General features: G+C 43.0%; 1 protein-coding gene and 1 long non-coding RNA gene across 6 annotated transcripts in view; one reads left to right on the top strand and one right to left on the bottom strand.

Annotated features, from left to right (window-relative positions):
* NCAPG (non-SMC condensin I complex subunit G) overlaps positions 1-5,314 on the bottom strand; it is a 40,835-nt gene extending 35,521 nt beyond the window's left edge. For 4 of the 5 annotated variants that reach the window (XM_083367277.1, XM_083367280.1, XM_083367279.1 and 1 more), the window contains exons 1-4: positions 5,261-5,314; positions 3,653-3,762; positions 2,708-2,914; positions 1,135-1,363 (exon numbers count right to left, since the gene is read on the bottom strand). In XM_083367277.1, coding sequence (XP_083223403.1) covers positions 1,135-1,363; positions 2,708-2,914; positions 3,653-3,760 — 544 coding nt within the window. In that variant the 5' untranslated portion in view covers positions 3,761-3,762; positions 5,261-5,314. The remainder of the gene's footprint in view (positions 1-1,134; positions 1,364-2,707; positions 2,915-3,652; positions 3,763-5,260) is intronic. The other variant, XM_083367278.1, reaches the window with a different exon arrangement.
* Positions 5,315-6,762: 1,448 nt separating this feature from the next.
* LOC310643172 lies at positions 6,763-25,948 on the top strand. The gene is made up of 3 exons (XR_014493026.1): positions 6,763-6,792; positions 7,862-7,977; positions 25,939-25,948. It is a non-coding gene; the product is annotated as an uncharacterized lncRNA (long non-coding RNA).
* Positions 25,949-26,420: the final 472 nt, after the last annotated feature.

The following is a 26,420-nucleotide window of genomic DNA, read 5'->3' as shown; positions in this document are numbered from 1 at the left end:
GCTACGGGCCAGGTGGAAAGAAGATCAGAAAAATGGTTTTACAATGACTGATGAAAATCTGATGAAGCAAATTAGAAATCAGGGACCAGCACATATTAAACGGATATATCTTGCATTGATAGAGATTGATTCAGAAACAGAACTCGTTAAGGATTGTATGATAAAATGGGCCCAAAACATCCAGGAAGTTATCACGATGGACACGTGGGAAAAGATTTGGGTGAGGAACGTAAAATTTACACAAGCTCAAAACTTAAGAGAGAACTTTTATAAAATGTTTTATAGATGGCATTTAGATCCTAAAAAGCTTGCAAGTATGTATCCGAATTATCAGCCAAAATGCTGGAGATGTGGAGATGAAGATGCAACATATTTTCATGTATGGTGGACTTGTAAAAAGATCAAGGTTTTTTGGATAAAAATTTGGTGGAATATGCAGAAGATTTTTAAGCAAAGGATAAAGTTTTGTCCGCAACTCTTTTTGTTGGGAATAATTACGGATGCTACGGTTGTGGACACTAAGTTGATGTTAAATTTAATTACGGCAGCAAGACTTTTGATAGGTCAGTATTGGAAGAAAGAGGAACTGCCGACCATAGAAGAGTGGACTTTAAAGGTCTCCGACCTGGCAGAGATGGCGAAGATTTCGGCCTATCTGAAAGATCACTCGCAAGAACGTTATATTATGGAATGGAGAAAATGGATTGAGTTTATCCAGAACAAGTATAGGGTTAAGAAGTTTCATGTAGCATTTGAATAAGTCTACTTTCTTTTTTTCTTTTTCTACTTTAGTTTCTTTATATATATTTAATATTATTAAGGTTTGTCTTATCTTATATAAGCTAGAGAGTGATGGATTTTAGAGTTTATGGTTGCTAGTATATGGTTGTTTATGATTGTTTTTTTATATATACCTTGTATTTAGCTCTGGGAAGTCGGGGGGGGGAGGGGGGGAGGGGGGAGAGGTAGGGGGGGAGGGAGGAGGGAGGGGGAGGGAGGATTCTTAAAGAAAAATTGTATGTTAAAACTTTTCAATAAAAAAAATACTAGATAAAGTTAAAATATTGCAGCTTTTTTAAAAGATCAGCAGAAATAAGAAGTTTAATAAACCACATGACTTGGCAAGGAATGTACCATTAACAACTGGACACTGGTCATCCTTGGGGTCCTGAAGCCTGGACAAAGCCAACACAGCTTGGATTCTCACATTTGGTACTTTGTCTCTTGCTCTGAGCTGCATAGCAGTGTTAATCTGATCAAACAGTTTGTCTTCGATCTGGGCATTCTCTGGCAGACTTCCCAAAAGTTTATTAATAAGTTGGCACACACGAAATCTAACTGCATTGCTGTTAGCAGGATGGGACTTAAAAGACAAAGAGAGATTCTTAAGCATTCATTGTTATTATGATTATACACAATTATAGATTTTAAAATTTGTACCTCAGCTACTATTGTGTGGTCAGAGCTTTTATATAGCTCTGGTTACACAATAGTTCAGGGCTTTTCAACCAGTGGTACAGGTACAACCTGTGGTACATTGGCACCTGGCAGATGTTATGCAACCATCCTAGAAAAGTGGTGGAGGGGGAGGGGAATGAGCTGAACCGGTGGCAGCACCACACAAGCCTGAGCGAGATGGCTGGAGCTGCAGGGCTGTCAGGGCTGAGTGGAAGCGCCAGGATCAGCGCCAGGCTCCAGCTGAAGCTCAGCGCTAATCCTGGCACTTCTGAGCCCAGAAGAAGCGCCGATCAGGTGGAATGTTGCAGCAACTCCAGGGTCTTGTTATTTACATTCAGATGTCTTGTTATTTACATTCAGATGGTCACAGTGTCCCAGGGTCATGTGAAGTGACCAAAACCTGCTGTAACCACCCAGCAGAGGAGGGGGGGGAATAAAAACCCAACACCCCACCCCCGCTGCCAATCCTCAACAGAAATGCTCACAACAATGAAAACCTCGGATAGGAAGAAGAGTGCCGCCAGGCGGGCAGGCAGGTGTCTTGCTCGGCTGTGGCTTGGGGGGCACTTTTTTCAGTGCCACTGAAAAACAGTCACTAAGCGAACTGTTGTAAATCAAGGACTACCTGTACTTCATCACTTTTTTCCTTTTTATTTTGGTCATTAAGTTTTTGACACCTTGCTAGGCGACTGGTGGTACTTGGATGTTGCCATATCCTAAAAGTGGTACAATGGGTGAAAAGGTTGAAAAGCCCTGCAATAGTAGCTGAAGTACAAATTTTACTATTTTGTTTACAATGACAAAAAAATCCAACACTTATGCTCAGATCCTTATCTACATTAATTTATTTCCCCTTTCTGAAGCACAGAAAATCTGCCCCAGCTCAGAAATGCTCTGCACAATACTTTTGCTTAAAGACAGCAATTTTCATTTGTAGAATTAATCTGTGGAAGCCACAGATTTAAGCATAACACAGAAATATTGAATAGAAATGGCTCTCCTGTACAAATGAATTTCAGAAAGTCTAACTTAAGAACAACTAATCAACTGCTTTGTACTGCTTTTCTTAACTAAGGCAGAAAAAGATAAAGCTTTCCCTCCCAATATAATACTAATGCACATAGATTAATATGTATTGGGCCATTAATAGCTTATTTTCAAAGTTTTGGATGGTGTTGGATACATATTTTAATGAAAGTTTTTATCTATGTAGTACCAATTATTTCTTATTACTTTAAAGATATGGTACCTCAAGGAGAAAGGCGAATAGGTAATTTAGGAAGGAATTCTCCATTTCCTCTTCTTCAGCACCCTCTTTCTCTGAATTATACAATGAAGTCAGAAATTTGGCCACAAAATTTATCACTTGTTCCACTGCAGGTTCTCGTTTGTAGATTACCATGGCATACTTCAGATAATGAACAAACTTTTCATGAAAACAGTCCTTGTCCTGTAACTAGAAGCAAGAATTAACCCATAAGTTCTTGGAAAAAAGGTTAGATACATCAAACAAAAGGTCAAACTCCAAAGAATTTGGTCAAGACATTTGCAGACCATCTTGCTAATACATCCCATTCAAAATATTATTCTCACCAGTATTTCTCCTTAAACTGGCTCTTAAACCAGACATTCCTACAGCATGAGCAATGTTGGGAAGTTAGTTCCACAATTACAGGAGGAGCACAAAATACCCATACAACTTTAGAAAGAGACCATCCACTATTAGCACTTCATTTTTCTACATGCAGATGATGAGATAGAGTGACTGATGCAATGAACATAAATTTGGGCAAACTCCATGGAGGGCGGGGGGGCCCTGGTGTGTTATGGTTCATGAAGTCTCAAAGAGTTGTAGACAACTGAACATTTTTTCTTGTTCTTTCTCACTGATGGGTCTCTCTCTCTAGCTACTGAAATGTCAAATATCCATACTTGTTTCTTTGGAATTATAAATATGTCTGGCTTATTAGGGGCTAAATGGAAATCCCATAGGATCTTAACCTTCTTGTTCTCAATTACTACCATCCTCCTCTTATTATTTTTTTCCCATTTTTACCTACTTGTTTTTGCATGTTTTCTTAAAGGCTTCATGTTTTTCACATCGGAAATCTTATAAGTAAAAGAATGATTGTATAGTGACTTTTGCAAATCTACGTAAGAAGTCCCACAAGAATGAATGATAAACAATACTTACCTCATTATATGTATGCTTTAAAAATATCACCAATTTGGCCTGATTTTGGTGAGGTTTTTGAGCTTCCTCAAAGGCCTTCCTAATATCAAACAACTTTTCCCCTTTCATAGCTGCAATCAGAAGGAAAAATGTAGAAAACAAATAACACCTGTCATATCAATTCCATCAACTAATTCCTTGCTTCTGCAGTGCCCAGCTGTGGAGGTGTTTCATCTTCTGCAAGTTTTCTTTGTTCAGTGCATTCCTTGATGTGAATATTTGAAAGACACAATGACCCAAGGTACACAAATGGTACACAAGGTACACAGATGTCTACAGAGATTCTCAGTCATCTAGCTCATGGTTGTCCCAAAGGTGATTTTTTCAGGAGGCAACTGGACTAAAGTCCAGTTGCCTCCTGAAAAAGCAGCTTTGGGACAACCATGACCTGGATGACTGAGAATTTCCATAGGCATTTAGCTAGGCACTTTGGGATGAATACCCTTCAAATGGTGAGGGAGTTTGAATGGACTTCCAGAAAACATTGCAGACTACAGGAATGATTTGCACTTCAGTTTGAGATTCATCCCCAACAGCCTGCGCTTGTCTTCAACAGTGAAAGGATATAGGGCAGAAAACATCCTGCAGCTAAGAAGACTCTACACACATTTGCACTACTCAGGTGACCCTGAGGACACAGATAAACCTCCAAATGGCCTCAACAACTCTCTAAAAAAATGCAAATGACCAGCTATCTGCAAGGAATATAAATTCTTCCATTCCCCATCATCCAGTCAGAGCCGAAGAAGCTTCTTGGATGAGAAGCGAAACATCTTCAAAGAAAACAAGAAAGTCCAGATGCCTCCTGAAACAGCACCTTTGGAAATATGGAAGACATTACGTCCAATTCTTTTCTTCCTGAATACAGCTCAAGCCATTATGGCCAATTTCTCTAATTAACAAGGGTTCATCTTGACAGCTAACTTAACTATAGTGAAATTAACCCATAATGGAGACTGCAGCCTTCAGAAAACCATCGCAAAAGATCCACATCTAACCTTGTCAAACTCCTTAAAATCAAAACAAAACTAACTGTAGCGGCCCAACCAGAAAATACCTTCAGTAAGATTTAATTCTATTAGAGACTATAAACCACTTTAAATTTAATTCCAAGGTAGTGTTTTAGAGGGCACAGCTATAGACGTCTTCTCCCAAAGCCGCAAAACTGCTTTCCAATGATAGTCCTATGATCCCAGGAAGTTTCAGCTGCTTTTAAAAGATCTTCATGAAACCAAACCCAAAGCAGTAGTTTGAGTCTAGAAATGGTCCAGATCCTAATATGGGCTGCGGAGAAACATTTTTTCAATATCCTAATGGAAGGGGCATCGAAAGGTATCCACTGTCTTTCCTTTGCTCAGCCCAAGCAACAGCGCTGCAAGCCTCCGAATGGTCAGCTCGGAAGGCTGCTGAGACGCTGATGACCTTTCTCCAAAACTCTGCGGGCCCCCGCCCTCCGGTCCCTGCTGCGCCCCCACGAACGGCTGGAGAGGATCCCCTGCTGCCTCCAGGCCCAGAGAGCGCAGCGCAGTCGAGATCCCGGCGGAGGCGCAGCGCCCCGAAGCTACCCACCTCACCTGCCCCCAACAGTTCTCTGCGCAGCTACGTCTCTTCCTCGCGCTCTCGAGCTATCTTCAAATTTTGAACGCTCCCGACTGGAGCGGAGAGTCTCGCGAGAGACTGGAGGTTTCGGGCGGGGTTATTTGCTGCCACTGCCGGCGGTGCCTTTGTTTTTGCAACTGCGCCCCTGTGTGCATGGTTGCACGCCCGCGGATGTTATGGAAGGATGGGCTGCAGAGTTACATGGCTAAAAATATGTTATTATTTTTGCATTATTAAAATCATTCTTCCTTTATTATTATGGCATAGGGCCAGCGACTGGGCGGGAATCTGCTGGCCGGGCTGTGAACTGAACCATTAAGCCAAACCTACTATCTTGACTTGCCATGAAGTGTAACTAATTAAAATGTCCTAATTCGCTCATTTTCAAAGTAAGTTTGTAAGGCTTTGTCAAGAAAGATTTAGGCGGCGATTGTGCATTATTTTATGGCAGAAAATACCTTAAAGCAGATATTTCAGCATGAAGGGAATCCATTGTCGGATGGACTTGAATTGAGTTTTGTTCACCTCAAATTTGGAGCAGTACGAGACAATCGATGTCCAGCGGCTTAGCTATTGAAGATGCTGCAAAAATAATAATAATAATGAACATCGTTAACAAAACAGATCGTTTCTTTTTTGTCATTATATCATGTCCTGCTTAACAAAGTAAAAAAGCAACTCTATTCACATGACTTATGCAACATTTCCAAGTTACATAATTTTTTTTGTTCCCTTAACAGTTTGCTTCCGGTGCATCTATCAATTGCTGTATTTCTGAAATTTCTGGATTAATAGTTCACTTCAAAACAGATTTTTCTCAGTTATGGTCTTGCAAGCAAATAGTTCAATTTGTGTGCAAATATGCTACAGACACACCATTGTTCCCTAAAATAATTGGGAGTGAAAGCAAGGCTATTTTAAAAGATGGGTGTTTTTTTTAACTTTTAACTTCAAAAAAATTTAAAAAATTTAAATTTTTCTTTAAAACTTTTTAAATTTAATTTTAAATTCAAGGTTTTTAATTTTTCTTTTTTAAAAAATACATTTTTTTAATTTTTAGGAAAAAAAACAAACTTGTGGAAAAAGACTGAGTTGTGACTTGCAAAATATGTTTGAACTTATGCCCATAGCAGACCCTAACTGTAAATGAATTATTAGAAGAAATAGTAAAGGATCAACTCTAGTCACTCTAAAACTCAACCAACAAAGCAAAAAATTCTAACCTAAGCAAGAAGAGTATTCCCAAATAGAACACAATAGGGAACTGCTTCCTAAAAAAATGACCACATATATATGATCCCAAAGAGGAAGACTGATGGAAACATTACACTTATAGAAGAAAACAACAACCAAGACCAATGCTCCTGCTACCGTGGTGGCGAACCTCTGGCACCCGAGCTACAGGTGGCATGCAGAGCCCTCTCTGTGGACATGTGCACCGTTGCCCCAGTCCTAGGCCTTCAGTCCTGTCCATGAGCAACCTTCATCAATACCCGCACAGGGTAAGGTTGCCGTGCCTGTCCCCACCACTCCCAAACATTTTTTTACTAACCTGCCTTTCAGCTGCATTGCATTTCTCTGTTCGCTTCTCAGCCTTTGCCGCTTGTGTGTGGGACTATTGGTTAAAAAAAAAAAGTTCCATCAGACTTTCTGACTTCTCGTGAGATGTCAAGTGCTAGTGCTGGTGGTTGAGAGAAACTTCACTGGCCTTTAGGGTCCAGAAAATGGTGGAGGAAGGATGGGGGCATTGGGCTGTGCCCCATGGGAAAGAGGAATGAGGTCCTGCCAGGCAGGTTCTTCTGCCCTGAGACAGTCTGGAATGCCAATCGAGAATATTTCTGGCTCAGAGTTAAAATAAAGGGTCCTTGGGGGGGAGGTGTCTCTGAGGATGGTGGTTTTCTTGCAGACGTTTCAGGACCCAAAGTGGGATAATAAGTGAAGTAATGATGTTACCTAGTTTGGGTCATGAGATGTCTACAAGAAAGCCACAAAGTTCAGTGAGGACCAAGGAACCCACAACCGCCCTCTTCCTCCTTTTCTCCTCCACTCCACAAACCCCATTCTCTTCTGGCACTGCTGATGTTACCTAGTTTGGGTCATGAGACGTCTGCAAGAAATGCTGAATGGAAATGGCACCCCTGTCCTGCCCCCTGCCTCGCCTCACCTCACCCGGCAGGACGAACCTCCTGCCCACCGTCCCACTTGCTAGAGACCCCCTGGATCTCCCCCAATGTTCTGTCCCAGCCTAAGTACCTCCTTGTTACTTCACAAGGCAACCCCTCTTGTAACAGTAGACTGGAAAAATAAAACCTTTTTTATTTGAGTCACAGACCTTGTCCACAAACACAACGGAGCATGAGCCAAAACAGGAAATAACTCACTGGTACAATAAACAAACCATCATTTCTTGACACAGAAGTTCTTTGCAAACAGTTGCCTCCAGCAACTAGCCCTGCCCACACATTCCCTTTTTGTTATGCAGCCCCCAAGGCATGGCTTCTCACTGCTTTCTCCTTCTCCCTTGCAGTTGACCCATTGCCTCCCTCTGATTTACTCATGTGACCTGTCTAGGTTTACGTGCATCTCTGAGGTCTTCCAGCTGTGCTGCCTCTTGAGTCTGACATCCTCCCAGCACAGCTGGCTTTCAGCTTGACCACGAGTGGAGGGGCCAGGTTCTTCCTCACTTTGTAAGTCTTGTAACTCATCAGAGCCTTCCTCCTCCTCTAATGGCTCCCCAGGCTCCTCCTCTGATTCCCCGAACTCAGTTGCTGGGATCACAGGCTGGCATGGAATCACAACACTATCCTGCACCGAAGGACTCTTCCCCTGGGTCTGCTGGTCTGGATGCGGTCGGGATGGGAACTGTTCATGGAAGGCGGTCGCCAAGGCAGGAGCATGAATGGTGGTTGCATCCTTCCAGGTGAACTCCAGTCCGTAGCCCTTCCACTCGATCAAGTACTGAAAGCGTCCTTTCAGCCAATGGGTGTCCTGAATGCTAGCCACCTCGTACTCGGGAGTGCTGTCTTTGTCATGTTCCGGGGAAGGTGAGGTTCTGCTCAGTGGAGTGGACATGCCAGTTGCTCAGGGACCAACAGAGACCGATGAAAAACCGGATGTACCCACAATGACCTTGGCAGAGTTAATCTATAAGCGACCAGATTGATGACAGCCTCGATTGGGAATGGTCCTAGAAATCGGTGGTCTAACTTCTTGGCTGGCCGGATTGATGGTAGGTTTCTAGTGGACAGCCATACCCGATCTCCCACCATTAGTGGAGGCGTATCCCACCTCGACTGATCGGCCACCTTTTTGTAATCGGCCTTGGCCTTCTCTAACTGTTGCCGCACCAATTGATGGATTGCCTGTAACTGCTATGAAATCACTGCTGGAACCAGTGAGTCTAACGGCAAAAGAGGGGAAGACCAAGGGTGATATCCCACATTGGCCAAGAATGGGGTCATCTGCGTGGAGGTGTGCTGCAAGTTGTTGGAACACGAACTTGGATATCGCAAGATAGTCCGCCCAATTGTTCTGCTGCTGATTTACATAGCAGCGCAGATATTGCTTGAGGATCCTGGTGACCTTCTTGGTCACCAAGAAGTTTGGGGATGATGCATGGACAAGAGGCAGATCTTGACGTCCAACGCCTGCATCAACCCCTGCCAGAAACAGGCTGTAAATTGGGGCCCTCAGACATGACCCTATCAGGGAGGCTGTGCGGCCGAAACACCTGGATGTGCGATACAGATCAATAGTTAAATATGGACTATCTCAAACCAATGAAATGAAAGTAGTTTTCAACAACACTGTTGAACTGCAATGGGTAGTTTTGACTTAATTCTGTTTAACAACATAAATATTAAATTTCTTTTGTTGATTGATTTCACCGATGTTTTATGACTTTACATACCCCCTTACATTGTTCTTAAGCTCTGTCACTATTGATTCCTTAGCCATGATTGAGTGCTATCAAGTAGTTTTCTACTCCTAGTGATCCCATAGATTTTTCTATGACAATCTATCCCTAAGGTGATTTTTTTAAGACTTCCAATTCTAGACATAGATTTGCCTTAATCCACACTTGACTCTGTTTCCTTGCATGTTGCCAGCAATAACCATCAGTTGTTGTTTTTTTTAATCTTGACCTTTAGACAGGTAAAAGAAAGAGGAAGGGGACAGAATCTTCATGGAAGGGAATTTGGGATCCGAGTTCTGTTCTAGTTGAGGGCTTTACCATTACTATTCATTACAGTTGATCCAAGAGAAACCAAGAGGACAACACTTGGGAGAAATCTCTTAGTTTTAAATGCTGGGAAAAAGTAGCACTTGATTTGTAACAAGCCACAGCACCCCTAAAGATTGCCAGCCTAGATGCAAAAATGAAAGCAATTGCCTGATAAGCTGCAGCTGTAAAAAGACTCTTGAGCTTTTCAAACCTCCAAGTTTCTGTTTAAAAAAAAAACTCCCCTGAAGCAGGGTGAGGGGGAGAGGGACTCTTTAGACATAAAATCCCTGCGAAAGTTGTGAAAATAAATAAAAGTCAAGCCGACTCTCTCCCTGAGAGGGAGACCTGGTCAGGCAGCAGACTCCATTGTGATGCAATAAGGAGATTGGAAGTCTTTGATCCTCGTTTCCTATTGGAACTTTTGATGTTACTGTGACGGTCTGAAATGTTGCAAGCGAACCTTTAAGGATCAGACTTGCTACATACTGACCTTCTCATCAGCTTTGTAACATAAATTACTTCTTTAAAAAAAACTGCCTGTTTGAGCGGAACTGGTGCTCTGGCTGTTGCAACTCGTTGACTGCAGCGAGAAAATAGAGACCTAGACATCTTAAACTGTTGAGCCTTTAGTTTGTTATGGCTGCGGAGGCTTCAACCGCACCAAAAACAAGAAGGAAACTCTCTGCCTCCCCAACCTTTGAAGAGGAAGTGCTCAAAATGTTACATGCATTAAAGGAGGGGCAGGATAGATTGCAAGATAAACATACAGAGGAATTTAAAGAGATAAAAAAGGAAATTGGCTTCCTGAATAAGGAAATTCAACAGGTTAAGACAGAAGTTTCAGAAGTGGATACAAGAGTTACTCAATTGGAAATAGGATGTGTCCAGGATCTGGAAAGACAACAGTACCAAGCCCAGGTAGCAATTGCTTTCCTGCAGATGAAGGAGAGGGAAATGAACTTAAGAATTCGAGGGTTTCCCAAAATAGAACAAGATAACTTAAAGGCAACAATAATCCAGGAATTTGAAGCATCGTGGGATCTGACAAAAGAAGAATTGGAAACAATAATAGTGAAGGCCTATAGATTTGGAAAGGGATGCGGTGGCTTAGTGGGTTAGGACGCTGAGCTTGTTGATCAGAAGGTCAGCAGTTTGGCGGGTCGAATCCCGAGTGCCGCGTAACAGAGTGAGCGCCTGTTACTCGTCCCTGCTTCTGCCAACCTAGCAGTTCGAAAGCACGTAAAAATGCAAGTAGAAAAATAGGGACCACTACGGTGGGAAGGTAACAGCGTTCCGTACGCCTTTGGGGTCTAGTCATGCCGGCCACATGACCATGGAGACGTCCTCGGACAAGCGCTGGCTCTTCGGCTTTGAAACGGAGATGAGCACCGGCCCCTAGAGTTGGAAACGACTAGCACGCATGTGCGGGGGAATCTTTACCTTTACCTATAGATTTGGAGCAAAACTAAAGAAGAGAGATTCGAAATTTATAAGTGATTGTATGGTGGTTTTTCAAACTAAAGAACAAAGAGATAAAATTTTGGGACTTCACTATCAAAAGAATTTGAAAGTCCAAGAGCAACAGGTGGTCCTTTTTAAGGATATCCCAAAAATTTTCTTGGATTTAAGAAGCAATTACACAGATTTGGTTAGTGCCTTAAGAAAGAAAAGGATCTATTTCCGTTGGGAATTCCCCGAAGGATTATATTTTAAATATCAACAGAAGAAGATTCGAATTCAAACATTGGGAGAGAAGGAAAGATTTCTGGAAAAGAATGTAAAAGATCTCGAATTGGAAGCAGGAGCAAGACCTGGTCCATAACTGGAATTACCACCTCTTTTTGATGTAGGGCTGCTAGGAGCTGGGGCAGGAGCTAAGCCAAGAGCAGTACAGTAAAATAATATGGCACTAAGAATCTTATCATTGAATGTGAATGGTTTAAATTCGAAACCTAAAAGAAATCGAATCCATCACGTGTTGCAAAAACAGAACTTGGATGTGATATGCCTACAAGAAACACATGTGATGAGAACTCATAGAAAAATCTTGCAAAATAAAAGATTAGGTCAAGAATTTATTTCGGCAGACAAAGTTAAGAAACGAGGAGTAGTGATTTATGTTAAAGAGAAATTTGAAGCAAAGTTATTGTTTAAAGATGAGGAGGGAAGATGTCTTGCAGTTGAAATAACAGCACAAGGCGATAAGTTATTGATGCTTGGAATTTACGCACCAAATGAAGGTAAGGCTGAATTTTACAAGAAGATACACGATGTACTTTTGGATTATATGGATTATAAGATAATCTTGATGCAAGACTTGAATGGAGTAGTCTCCACATTGATGGATAGATCACAAAGACAGAAGATTTCTAATGATGGAAGACTACCAAAGACTTTCTTTGAAATGATGGATAATTTTGATATGATTGATACTTGGAGATTGAAAAACCCATTGGAGAAAGATGCGAATAAATCATGTTCCCGCCTCGATTATATATGGACAACAAGAGATTTGGCCATGAGAATAAACAAATCAGAGATTTGCCCAAAGACTTGTTCTGACCATAACGCTGTGCTGCTGGAATTAAAATTGTTTCTACACGGTTCGTTTAGATGGAGAATGAATGATGCCTTGCTGAGAAGTGAACAGATTGTTGAGAAGGCCCAAAAAACCATAAGAGACTATTTTGAGATAAATTTGAATACAGAGGTAGAAAAAAGGGTCATTTGGGACGCAAGTAAGGCGGTCATGAGAGGTTTTTTTATTCAACAGAATGTAATAAGGAAGAAGGCCCAAAATGAAAAGAAAGATATCATTTTGAACCAATTGAAAGAGAAAGAGAAAAAATTGAGGAGTAATCCAAAGAATCAACAGGTTCAAAAAGAAATAAGAGCCCTTCAATCACAATTCTCTCAGATAATTAATCAAGAAATTGAATGGAAAATAAAAATGATGAAGCAAAGGTCTTTTGAATCGGCAAATAAATGCGGTAAGTTACTAGCTTACCACAGAAACAGACAGAAACAAAGTACAATAACTATGATAACACAAGAGGAAAAGATTATTGAGAACCCTGCAGAAATTAGGAAATGTTTTCAGAAATATTATAAGCAGCTATACAAGAAAGAAAAAGAGGACTTAATTAAAACAGAACAGTTATTGGACAAATATGGATGGCAGAAAATTCCTGAAGAGAAAAGGACCCTACTCAATTACTGGATTACAAGACAAGAATTGGAGGCAGCAATTAATCAAATGCAAATTGGCAAGGCACCAGGACCTGATGGACTGACAGCAAAATATTATAAGACATTGAAAGACTGGCTGATTCAGCCACTGATAAAAGTATGTAATTAATTACTAGAGGGGGTTAAGGCACCTGAGACCTGGAGAGAAGCATTTATTACGTTGATACCTAAACCAAATACAGACAGAGCTCAAGTAAAGAATTACCGCCCAATCTCCTTGTTAAATGTGGATTACAAAATTTTTGCAAATATCTTAGCTACAAGATTGAAGAAGGTCCTTCAAGATCTTATTCATCATGATCAAGCAGGTTTTTTACCTGGTAGACATATGAAGGATAACATTAGGAATATAGTAGATATTTTGGAAAGGTTGGAGGCCAAAAAGAACTGTAAGGCTATATTAATGTTTATTGATGCGGAGAAGGCCTTTGACAACATTTCTTGGAGTTTTATGAAGAAGAATTTTGAAAATATGGAGGTTGGGCAGAGTTTTATGAATGGTTTAAATGCAATCTATTCTGAGCAAAAAGCAAAAATTATAGTTAATAATGTGGTGTCAGAGGAAATTAGAATTGAAAAGGGTACCAGGCAAGGGTGCCCACTCTCCCCTCTGTTGTTTATAACGGTTCTGGAAGTCTTGCTGAATATGATAAGGAAAGAGGAAGGTGTGAAAGGGATTGTAGTGGGTTCGAAACAATATAAGCTAAAAGCCTTTGCTGATGATTTGGTCTTAACATTACAAGATCCAGAGACCAGTGCAATTAAAGCACTGGAAATAATACAAGAGTTTGGACATGTTGCAGGTTTTAAATTGAATAAGAATAAAACCAAAGTTTTAGGGAAAAATCTGTCATTAGAGGGAAAAAGTAAGTTACAGGAAGCCACTGGTTTGATGTTTGTAAAAAAGGTGAAGTATCTGGGTGTAAATATGACAGCAAAAAAATTGAATTTGTATAAAGATAATTATGATAAAATGTGGAATGAAATTAAGAGAGATTTAGATATTTGGACAAATTTGAAATTGTCTTTGATGGGCCGAATCTCAGTTGTTAAGATGAATGTATTGCCAAAAATGTTGTTTCTATTCCAAGTACTTCCAATTATTGAAAAGTTGAATTGTTTTAAAGAATGGCAAAAGGTATTATCGAAATTCATCTGGCAGGGGAAAAAACCTAGAATTAAGTTCAAGCTATTAACAGATTCAAAAGATAGAGGGGGCTTTTCCCTGCCAGATTTGAAACTTTATTTTGAAGCTGCTGCTTTTTGCTGGTTGAGAGATTGGTTTGTGTTAGAGAATACAGATGTATTAGACTTGGAAGGTTTTGACAATGTATTTGGATGGCATGCATATTTATGGTATGATAAGACAAAGGTCCACAAAGGTTTTTTTTTTTAAATTCCATTTATATCCCGCCCTTCTCCGAAGACTCAGGGCGGCTTACAAGCTTAGCAGTAGCCTTCATTCTATGTATATGCCTGCTTATTAGGGCTTTCACACACACCCCAAGCGGCATTATTACAAAGTCAGCTTATTGCCCCCAACAATCTGGGTCCTCATTTTACCTACCTTGGAAGGATGGAAGGCTGAGTCAACCTTGAGCCTGGTGGGATGCGAACCTGCACTAATTGCAGGCAGCTGGTGTTACTTAAGGAGGCATTAGCCCACTGCTCCACCAAGGCTTTAAAAATCATATGATTAGAAAGTCATTGATTAATGTGTGGATGAGATACAAAGACCTGTTAGAAAGTAAAACACCCAGGTGGATTTCGCCACTAGAGGCTAAGACCCAGAAAAGGTCAAATATGGAAACCAAGTGGCTGAAATATAAGGATATATTAATACAAGAAGGAGACCAATTTAAGATAAAACATATGAGCAGCTGAAAGATAAGGTTGATGATTGGTTTCAATATAACCAAATGAATGAAATGGATAAAATGGATAAAAAAGAGGTTTTCAAATAGAGAAATCCAAATTGGAAATGTTACTGTTAGATACAAAATTAAAGAACCTTTCCAAGATGTATAATTTATTGCTGGAGTGGCACACAGAAGATGAACAAGTGAAATCAGTGATGATCGATTGGGCTAATGATGTGGGGCATAACATTATGATTGAGGACTGGGAGAGGATGTGGAAAAAGGGTATTAAGTTTACAGCATGCAATGTTTTGAAAGAAAATATGATGAAGATGATGTATAGGTGGTATTTAACACCGGTTAAACTTGCAAAAATTTATCATACATATGATAATAAATGCTGGAAATGTAAAGGTGTAGAAGGAACCTTTTACCACATGTGGTGGATTTGCCCCATAGTAAAAGACTTCTGGGAAAAGATTTATAATGAATTAAAGAAAGTTTTGAAAAATACGTTTATTAAGAAACCAGAAGCCTTCTTATTGGGTATAGTCGGAAAAGAAATTCCCAAAAAAGATGTTACTTTCTTTCTGTATGCCACAACAGCGGCGAGAATTTTGATAGCCAAGAATTGGAAGACACAAGAAATACCAACGGTGGTAGACTGGCAGATGAAAATGATGGACTATATGGAACTCGCTGAACTGACAGGGAGAATCCGTGACCAAGGAGAAGAGTCGGTGGAAGAAATATCGTTATATCAACTAGTTTGAAATGGACTTGGAAGTGTTTATAAGTTGTAGTTTTAGAGTTTAATGTTTAATATTAAAGACAATATGAAATGATGATTGTTAAATGATAAGAAATTAAATATAGATATTAAATATGATTTAAAATTATGAAATACAAATTGCTAATGATGATTAACGAAGAAACACAGATAGGGGGGACTCGAGGAAGTCACCTGAAAATGATTAGAAAGATTAGGAATAACGGAAGCTAAGCATTTTTGTTGTATTTTTGTTGATTGTATTGTTTATGTTATGTCTTGTTTTTTGTGTTTTTTATATGTATATATATATTTTGTTTAAATATATGTTTATATAAAAGCAATAAAAATTTATATATATATAAAAAGATTGCCAACCTAGAATGGTGAAAATAATTTATTACATATTCATTCTCAAAGCAAATGGTAATTAAGACCCTAAAATGGAAGGGTGGAAGATACTGTATGGCACACCTACATAATATAGAGAAAACATGATTGTTAGGGAAGACCTTGAATAAATAGTATCAGCTTTCTAACTGAAGCATTATTTTTTAATCCCAGGATCCATTTGTACAACAAAGTGAGATTTTCTAAAGAAAAAGCAAAAAGCAGAGACCAGCCTACCTCTGCCCTGAGCACTAGAATTGGAGCAAAACTAAGGTACAGTTCTAATAGGTCCATCAATTTTACATTGAGTTATTTTTGATACATCTGCTAGCTATTTTACTGAAATATGCTAATTTTTTTCATAACAGGATAAATATTGTATCTTCAAAGCTGGATTCTTGAAGTACGCCCAAAAAAAGAAGACAGTCTTCTGCAAGTCTTCCAAAGGAGATAACCAGAACTTTGCAAGAGGAATGGTACTACCAAAAGACTGAATTGGAAGCTCAAGTATTGTGGCAGATTCTGTTTTATTTATTTATTTTTATTTTATTTATTTATTTATTTTATTGGACTTATATACCGCCCTTCTCCCATAGGACTCAGGGCGGTTCACAAGGTTTTTTAAAAACAATACAACAAGTTACAAAAATTAAAAACAATTAAAATGATTACACTAACCTTGAACTAAAAACCCCAATTACAATTAAAATACAGTTAAAACCCCAGTTAATACTCTCAGTCCAGGCCAGAAAGCTCGAAGAGCCAGGTCTTCAGGTCCCGGCGGAATGAGCGAAGGTCAGGGGCAGTCCTAAGCTCTACAGGCAACTGGTTCCAAAGGGCCGGCGCACCCACAGAGAAGGCCCTCCCCCTGGGTATTGTCTGCCGGCAATCTTTTACCGGCGGTACCCTGAGAAGACCCTCCCTGTGGGAGCGCATAGGACGAAGGGAGCTTGATGCCGGCAGCAGGTGTTCCCTTAGATATCCCGGACCCAAGCCATTAAGGGCTTTATAGGTCATCACCAGCACCTTGAATCTCACCCGGAGGGCAACCGGAAGCCAATGCAGCTCGCGGAGTAGAGGTGTTACATGGGAATATCGGGAAACCCCCATCACAACCTGCGCGGCTGCATTCTGCACCAGCTGGAGCCTGATATTTGATATTTCATAACAATTATCTACTTCAGAACTGTAAGCCTCATTCCTCTTAGTCATGGCAATTTTAAAATTTCAGCTCCAGAATTCCTTGGGGTGGCATTTTAAAATTGCCATGGTTGAAAAATATGCTTTATATAAATCAGCATTTTGAATAAGAAGTGATGTAAGATGGAGTGATCCATTTGACTTCAGCCTTGGCTTCTTGGCCTTTCTGATCCTATGGTTTCATTGCACATGTGGGTATTACACTGTACAGGCCAAGCCATGGACCATTTGGCTCTCTTTTTTTAACCACAATCCCTTGGGTTCTTCAGGACTACAATTCCTGTAGTCAGCTGTGGTCTCAAAATGCCTGAGAAAAAGTAACATGTTTAGATTCAGGAATTTTTTGCTAGACTGAGCTGTCCTGGTGTGATTAACAAGCAGCAGCAAAACTACAGTAGATATCGTACATAGCATTTGCTCAGCATAAAGATGCAGGCTGGAACACAAGGGCATCCAAAGATGGAGGAAGGTGTCAAAAAAGTCAAGATGGAGGCCACAATGATACATGTAAAAAGGATAGAATTTCAACTGCCATCTAACTTTTTGGATGTCCTAGATCATGGGTCGGCAACCCGCGGCTCCAGAGCCGCATGCGGCTCTTTGAGCCGTCTCCTGCGGCTCCCAGCCGCCCGGTGCGCGCGCACCTCTTCGAACGGGCAGTGGTGCGTGCGCACCTCTCTAAATGGAGAGTGGCATCGCCCGTTCGGAGAGGTGCGCGCGCACCTCCACGCAAACAGGCAGCGGCGGCGCTCTTTGGAAAAGCTGCCGCGGCACATTTGCAAGCTGCCGAAAGCGGCAGCTCTGCAAACGGGCCGCGGCAGCTTTCCCAACAAGCGGCGCCGCTGCCCATTCCGAGAGGTGCGCGCGCACCTTTGGAGAGGTGCGCGCGCACCTCCGCACAAACGGGCAGCGGCGCCGCTCTTTGGGAAAGCTGTCACGGCATGTTTGCAGGCTGCCGAAGACAGTAGCTGCAAACGGGCCGTCGCCGTCACGCAACCGGGAACCGGTTCCATCACACATAAAAAAATGGCAACCGCGCGCATCTGCGCATGCACAAGAAAAACCTGTTTTGTGCATGCGCAAAACATTTTTTGCACATGCTCGTGCATGGACGCACACATGTGGTTTCCACTTTTTTTATGTGTGATGGAACCAGTTCCCAGTGGCTCTTTTCCTTTTTCAGGTTGCCGACCCCTGTCCTAGATATAAGTATAGTTTATAGATTTGTCTCTAAAGTTATTGGACCCTTATGTCATCCATCTGGACCAATTATTGTGATTCTGTCTTCAAGATCTCATTTGAAGATACTGAGGAAATAATTTTGCTAAATTCCAGTAAAATATCTATCTTTAAACATAGATTTTGTCCTGCTGAATTCATCAACAAGCTCATCTTGTTCTGCTTTGATAGGGTTCCTGATCTTGTTAATATCTATCTACTTATTTTCAATGAGCTATAAAGACAGGTGGTAAAAAAATCATTAAATCTGTTCTGTTTAACAGTACATTTTCGTAGTACTAAAAGAGTGTCTGTCAGGACCTACTTCAGGCCCACATCTTAAGAAAGCAGAACTCTTGGAAACAATTTCTTCCAAGCAGGAACTTTTATTAAGAATAGGAGATAGCAGGCATAATAGACAAGATCTCAGATTTCCTGCACAATGCAGTAGTTTATAGTGTCCCCAAGCAGGACCCCACCCTATAGATTGACACACACACACAAATTTGGGATAGCCAATCCCCAACTGTTAAATCTGTTGTGGGAACCAAGGAGATAATATCAGCCTGTCTCCAGCTCACGTGAGGGTTGGCGGCTTCTTCCCACCTTCTCTGGGAGTGTAGACAAAATCCAGGCAGTGAGGTTAGATCCCTATCTCCTCCTTTGTTCTATCTCCTCCTTTGTTCTTAATTGACAGTTTAAAAGATGGAGTTCAGAGAGAAACATAACACAGGAAACAGGATACAGACCCAATAAACAAAATAAGGGATTACATTGTAGCGAGGGGAAGAAATGAAAGCAATTGTTCTGTTCCAGCCTACGACCGGCCCTGTTTGAATGTCAGGGACAACCCCTTTTTATAATCAACAGGCTGGAAAAAACCCAACCAAATTTATTTACAAAGAGTTCAAACAAAGGTTAAATGAAAAGTTCAAATAAGACTTAAAGCAAAAGGTTAAACAAGAATAACAGACCAGGACTCTAGCAGAAGATCTTCAAACGGTTGCCTTCAGCAACCAGCACCTCCCACACATTCCCCTTTTATCAGCAGTCCCAAGGCGTGGCTTCTCATTGCCTTCTCCCGAGTTGCCTCATTGCTTTCCTCTATTCTGTTCTGCTAGATTGCCTCCTGCTCCTAGCGTCCCTGAACAGAGCCAGCTGTGGATCGTCTTCTTCCAATCCCTCATGCTCACACAGCTGAGTCTGAGGAGGAACAAGATGGGAGGGGCCAGGCTGAGAGTTCTGCAGTGCATGAGAACCTTCCTCTGACACCAAAGGCTCTCCAAACCCCTCCTCCTCCTCCTCTTCAGAATCATCTGACTGAGCTGCCGGAACCACAGGCTGATGCTGAATCACAACACTATCCCGCACCGAAGGGCCCTTCCCCCAGGTCTGCCGATCCAGATGCGGTCGGGATGGGAATTGTTCATGAAAGGCAGACACCAAAGCAAAAGCATGAATGGTGGTCACGTCTTCCCAGGTGAACTTCCCAGGTGAACTCCTCTGGTCCTTACTGGAAACGACCTTTCAGCCAATGGGAGTCCCTGATGCTGGCGAACTCATACTCGGGGGCATTGTCTTCGTCACGATGTTCTGGTGGGGGAGGTTCTGCTTGGCGGAGTGGACACACCGGTTGCTCGGGGACCAACAGAGACTGATGAAAGACCGGATGCACACGCAGGGAACGTGGCAGAATTAAGTGATAGGCGACCGGATTGATGACAGCCTTGATTGGGAACGGTCCTAAATATCGGTGGCCTAACTTCTTAGCTGGCCGGGTTGACAGCAGGTTCCTGGTGGACAGCCAGACCCGAACTTCCACCAATAGTGGAAGCGTATCCCGCCTTGACCGATCAGCAAACCTTCTGTAATCGGCCATGGCCTTCTCTAACTGTCGCTGCACTAATCGATGGATCGCCTGTAACTCTGCCATGTAGTCGTTCACTGCTGGCTCCAGTGAGTCTTAACGGGGAAAGGGTGAAAAACCGGGGGTGATATCCCACATTGGCCAAGAACGGTGTCATCTGTATGGAGGTGTGCTGCGAGTTGTTGAATGCAAATTCAGCTATGGCCAGATAGTCCACCCAATTGTTTTGCTGCTGATTGACATAGCAGCACAAATATTGCTCTAGAATACCGATGACTTTCTCAGTCTCCCTGTCAGTTTGAGGATGATGTGCGGACAAGAGGCAAATCTTGACATCCAAATCATGCATCAACTCCTGCCAGAAACGGGCTGTAAACTGGGCCCCTCTACCAGATACGACTCTATCAGGGAGGCCGTGTAGCCGAAACACCTGCTGAATGAACATATGACTAGTGGCGCGGGCTGATGGTAAACCACGACATGGGATGAAGTGCGCCATCTTGGTCAGCATGTCCACCACCACAAACACTGTCGTAAAACCAGAAAATGGGGGTAAATCCATCAGAAAGTCCATGGACACAGCCCCCCAGGGTCTTTTGGGTGTCGGCAAGGGCTGCAGTAATCCAGGTGGGGCCCCTGTCGCTGACTTGGCCTGCCTACACGGGATACAGGAAGTGATGTAGGCCTGGATGATGTGTCGGACTCGGGGCCACCAGAAGGTACGGGAGACCAGGTTCAGGGTCTTGAACAGGCCAAAATGCCTTGCCACCGGGTTATCGTGACACTGGTGAGTCCCCTGAGTGGCCCTCCCGGAACATAGAGCCGGCCACGATAAAATAAGACTCCATCTGTGACCGTCCATGGAGAATCTGGCCCCACCTTCTTCCACTGAGCCACCCACACACCCTGCTGCTGTGCCTCCCAGATCCGAGCCCGTATATCTATCGGCTCCCGCACCACAGCAAAAGACTCGATGGGGAGCACTGTCCTGGGCAGAAGCTTGTTTTCCGCTCGGGAATATTCAGGCTTCCTGAACAGAGCATCCGCTCTGATTGCAACCACTGGGTATGTACTTGACTTGGAAATTGAACCTCACAAAGAAAAGAGACCACCGAATCTGATGTTGGTTCAATTTCCAAGCGGTCTGCAGGCTTTCCAAATTCTTATGGTTCCGTCTGGACCTCGATGCCGTGCACCCTCCAGATGATGCTCTAGGCCTCGAATGCCACTTTGATGGCCAGCAGCTCCTTCTCCCAGATGGTATAGTTGCGCTCCGACAGATTCAGTTTCTGTGAATGGTATGCGCAAGGGAAGAGGGTACCGCCGGGCGTCGTTGCCTGGAGTAACACCGCCCCAATGGCAATGTCGGAAGTGTCCGCCTCCACGACAAATGGCCATTGCGAGTCAGAATGCTTCAAGATAGGCTCCTTCATGAAGGCTTCCTTCAAAGCCTGAAAAGCCCGTTGTTCTGGAGCGTCCCACTGAAATCAAGTCTTCTTCTGCAAGAGCTGAGTGAGGGGGGCTGTCAGGGTAGCAAACCCAGGGATGAAAGCTCGATAATAGTTGGCGAACCCAAGAAGTCGCTGAACATCCTTCACATGACGTGGGGGTTGCCAACTCTGCAAAGACTCGACCTTACCCGGCTCCATGGCGATGCCCTCAGGAGAAATGCGGTGACCCGGAGAATTGATGGTCACCCGGTAGAACTGGCACTTCTCCAATTTGGCATACAGCTGATGTTCTCGGAGTTGCTGCAGGACCTGACAGATGTTGATGGTGCACCTCTTGCAACGGGGAGTAGATCAGGATGTCGTCCAAGTAGATCACGACAAACTGATCTAACAAATCCCGGAAAATATCGTTCATGAAATGCTGGAACATGGTGGGGGCGGTCAGGCCAAACGGCATCACCGTTTATTCAAAATGTCCATAACAAGTACCAAACGCCGTCTTCCACTCATCACCCAACCAAACTCTGACAAGGTTGTAAGCTCCACGCAGGTCCAGTTTCGTGAAGATCTTAGCCTCCCGGAGTCGGTCCAAGAGTTCGGGGATGAGGAGCAGCGGGTAACGATTGCGCACCATGATGGCGTTTAATTTTCTATAATCGCAGCAAAGCCGCAAGTCGCCTGACTTCCTTTTGATGAAGGGCACAGGTGCAGACACTGGCGAGGACAAGGGCCGGATGAAACCCCGAGCCAAATTCTTCTCCAGAAAGTCCCGCAATGCAGCCAACTCGGGGTCCGACATGGAGTACAAACGCCCCAATGGGATAGACATGTCAGGGATTAAATCAATGGGGCAGTCATAGGGCCTGTGTGGGGGTAATTGATCCGCCTCCGTTTCGCTGAACACATCAGCAAATTCAGTCAGTTCGGAAGGCAAGGAAACCCCTGGGGAACCCTCCACCTGGCCGGCACAGATATGGTGGGTGTGGTCCACGCACTGCAAGCTTGGGAAGGTAACCAAGTTCTGTGACCAATAGATCTGTGGGTCATGCATCCGGAGCCACGCCAGTCCCAAGACCACAGGGAAATGTAGATCTGAGGTGATATAGAATTGGATGGCCTCCTCATGGGAACTGATGGCCATACATAACGGTTGCGTGACAGCCTTAATTGGCCCAGACAGGAGCACTCGACCATTGATAGTCTCCACTAACATGTGCGGTTCCTCCAGGCACTGGGAAACAGCCCATTTGGCCACAAATGCTGAGTCCATAAAATTTGTGGTGGCCCCAGAGTCAATTAAGGCATGGACAGGAATCCCCTTCAGCTTGCCGGGGAAGATCAGACGTGCCTCCAATATCAGATGCCATGGAGGTCCACAGGCAGCATCGGAAAGACGTCACTCGGTGTTGTGGGATGCCCAACCTAACACACCTTTTAGATCAGGCTCGGGGCATTTCCCGACAGAGGAGTAGGGGGCTTTCTCAGGGCAGACTCAGTCACTGATGCCCGTTGTTGCTTCTTTGGGCAGAAAGCAGCCAAATGCCCAGGGTCTCCACAGTAAAACCACAACGCCCCCGAACGTCGCCTGTTCATTTCTGCCACCAATAGACGAGGCCTGGCAGCACCTAGCTCCATTGGCTCCTCCCTTTGAACCAGGGTCTCATGCACAATAGGGGTCGCAGGGGTCTCTGGGGTGGCACGGTGACTCCTTCGCTGCTGCAGCCAAGCATCGATCCGCAGACAGAGATGAATCAGCCCATTGAGGTCTGAAGGAATATCAACATGGACCAGCTCATCCAACATCTCCGACAATCCATCCTGGAAACCGTCCACAAGCGCAGCCTCATTCCAGGCTGAATCCTGGCTAAGCAGCTGAAAATTGCTGATATAGCCCTGTTGACCTTGCCTCAGAGTTTTCAGGCGTCGGGTAGCAGTCTGTGTTTTTATGGGGTCCTCATACATCAGACGCATATGATTACAAAACCCCACAAAGTTGTCTAGCAATGGACTAGTTTGGGCCAGCAGAGGTGTGCCCCAACGAGCTGCATCACCAGAGAGAAGGCTTAACACAAACCCCACCTTATTCCGGTCAGTGAATGGGGAAATTAGCTGCTCTCACGCTGATAAATAGCTGGCATTGTCCCAAGAAAGCAAGAAACATCTCTGGATTGCCATTAAATTTATCTGGCATCGCAACTTGGTATTTTCTCCTGGGTGGTAGTGATGGTGGTGGTGGTGGTGGTGCAGCATGGACCTGTGCTTGTAATTGAGCCACCTGAGCTGCCAACAAAGCGAGTTGCTAAGTGAGCTGGGCATTCTCAGCACGTAGCTGCTCCATAATAATAATAAGGGGTGGGAGGCTGAAGGCAAACTGTTCTGTTCCAGACTACGACCGGCCCTGTTTGAATGTCAGGGACAACCCCTTTTTATAATCAACAGGCTGGAAAAACCCAACCAAATTTATTTACAAAGAGTTCAAACAAAAGTTAAACGAAAAGTTCAAACAAGACTTAAACCAAAAGGTTAATCAAGAGTTAAACAAGAATAACAGACCAGGACTCTAGCAGAAGATCTTCAAATGGTTGCCTTCAGCAACCAGCACCTCCCACACATTCCCCTTTTATTAGCAGTCCCAAGGCGTGGCTTCTCATTGCCTTCTCCCGAATTGCCCCATTGCTTTCCTCTGTTCTGTTCTGCTAGATTGCCTCCTGCTCCAAGCATCCCTGAACAGAGCCAGCTGTGGATCATCTTCTTCCAATCTCTCATGCTCACACAGCTGAGTCTGAGGAGGAACAAGATGGGAGGGGCCAGGCTGAGAGTTCTGCAGTGCATCAGAACCTTCCTCTGACACCAAAGGCTCTCCAAACCCCTCCTCCTCCTCTTCCTCTTCAGAATCATCTGACTCAGCTGCCGAAACCACAGGCTGATGCTGAATCACAACAGCAATAGCCATGCAGGCACATCCCCCCTACCCCTTGGAAGCATGGCAAAACACAGGAGAGGTGGGATGAAATAGAAATGAAATGGAAAAAAATAGGAATGGGTTTTGACAGTGTCCTTGGAATACATTTTCCTTGAAACAAGTTGTAATGATGCCAAGAAGATAATGGTAGAAGTTAATCATTGTGTCCTCCTAATTTTAATACTTGAAGGTCACATGGTTGAAGCAAACTAGAACAACAAGAAAAGACTGAGAGAAACCTTCAAACAACAAAATGTCCTATACCAGACATGGCAAACTCACAATGTCACATGACATCGTGTAACACGTTGGAACTTTTTCCCCATTGCCAGCAATGGGGTGGGCACAGTTTCCTTGTGACGTATCCAGCCCGTGGGCTGGCAGTTTGACACCCCTGTCCTATACTTTAATAAAGAGAAAGAGAAGGTGTTGCAAGATGCCATTAAGCAAAGTCAATTTCATGAGATTGTTCATTGTTCATTCACTAAATGCCTGTTGGAACTGGGAAATGTTACCAACGAAGATACCATCGTTTCTGCATCCACATCCAGATATGGATATTCCCTATTGATTGACACCAGCATAAAAGGACTAAAGACTTTTTTCTTTGGTCACAGGAGGTAAAAGAAGCTTGGAAGAAGGAGTATGATGCCAAATTCAAGGCTCAACAGCAGTTACACTTTTGAGAAATGCAGGCCTTGGAAGAGAAGGCAAGAAAGTGTTACAGAGTGAACTGAACAGGATGCAGAAACAACAAATTTTTATGATAGGTATCATAAACCATGCTTCCACAGCACTAATTAGGGATATGAAAAACTATCCCTTTCATCTCTTGTTCTTGTTTCCTCTTGATTAAGAGACATTTCAAACATACATTGAAGAATTATACTGCAGGATATTAATAAGTACTCTGATCATCAAGATATTACTCAATTTGGAGAGGAAAGGTACAGATTTTCACTTTTCCACTGGTGAAGTTAAAAATCAAGCCTTGGGGAGTATTGCAGCCACAGTGCCATATGGAGCCATATGGAGGAGAGATGTTTGCCTACAATGAAATGGATAAGCAGGTGAACCTGATCATACTGCTCAAATCAGAAAATACTACTTTTAATGCATGGCAGTGAAAGTGGAATGGCTGGTTGTGGGCATATGATACCATTGTGCCGTGTGGTTCACACAAATAAAAAGTGTTCCTTATTAGAAGCCTGATTGCCTTGTTTGTGCCAACAGAAGCTTCCAGATGGTCCTCAAAGTTAGCCCCATGTAGAATACTTTGAAGTAGTCAAGTTGAGCTGTAGCCAAAAGAGGGCTAAATCCAGTCAGCTCAGGAGTAGCTGTAGCTGGTCCAGAAACATGGGACAATAGCATACACAACTCTACAGTGTTTTCCTCCTACAATATAACTGATTTAATTAAACTCTTCCTCCACATTCTAAAGTCTGTCACTGTTTTTAGATTCTCTGAGAAAGGAGTTGTCAGAGCAACAGGTATCTTCCATGATCCACAGCAAAGTGAAAGAGAACCTTCAAGTGAAACTGAAGAGCTTGATGGGTGTCCAGAAGCAAAAGGCAAGATTCTCACTTCATGGAAATGTTTTAGAACTGGATGGAAGTTTTAAATCTGTCCTTCAGTGCATTAGCTAAATTTTAAAAATTGGTAGTATTTTCATAGTACAAAAGAGTATCTTTTTTGAAAAAATTCCATCTGATTGTAGACATACCACTACATATACCTTTCATGGCTGTATCATTAGATGGAGATGTCTGCAACGAGGGAAGAAGCATCAAAAAGTCAAGATGGCAGCCACAACTGTGGTTGAAGCCTCACTCCTTTTTTAGGAATATAGTAAGGTGTGCAAAAAGGGGGTGGGTTTTTTAAGCACACTGTTTTGGCTAGCATCTTGACTGTCATTGACATACATCTGCCACCCATCCATC

This window comes from Vipera ursinii (genome assembly GCF_947247035.1).
Source record: "Vipera ursinii genome assembly, chromosome: 7".
NCBI classification, from domain to species: Eukaryota; Metazoa; Chordata; class Lepidosauria; order Squamata; family Viperidae; genus Vipera; species Vipera ursinii.
The sequence above is the reverse complement of the archived record's forward strand: the minus strand, read 5'-3'. Positions and strand labels throughout refer to the sequence as shown.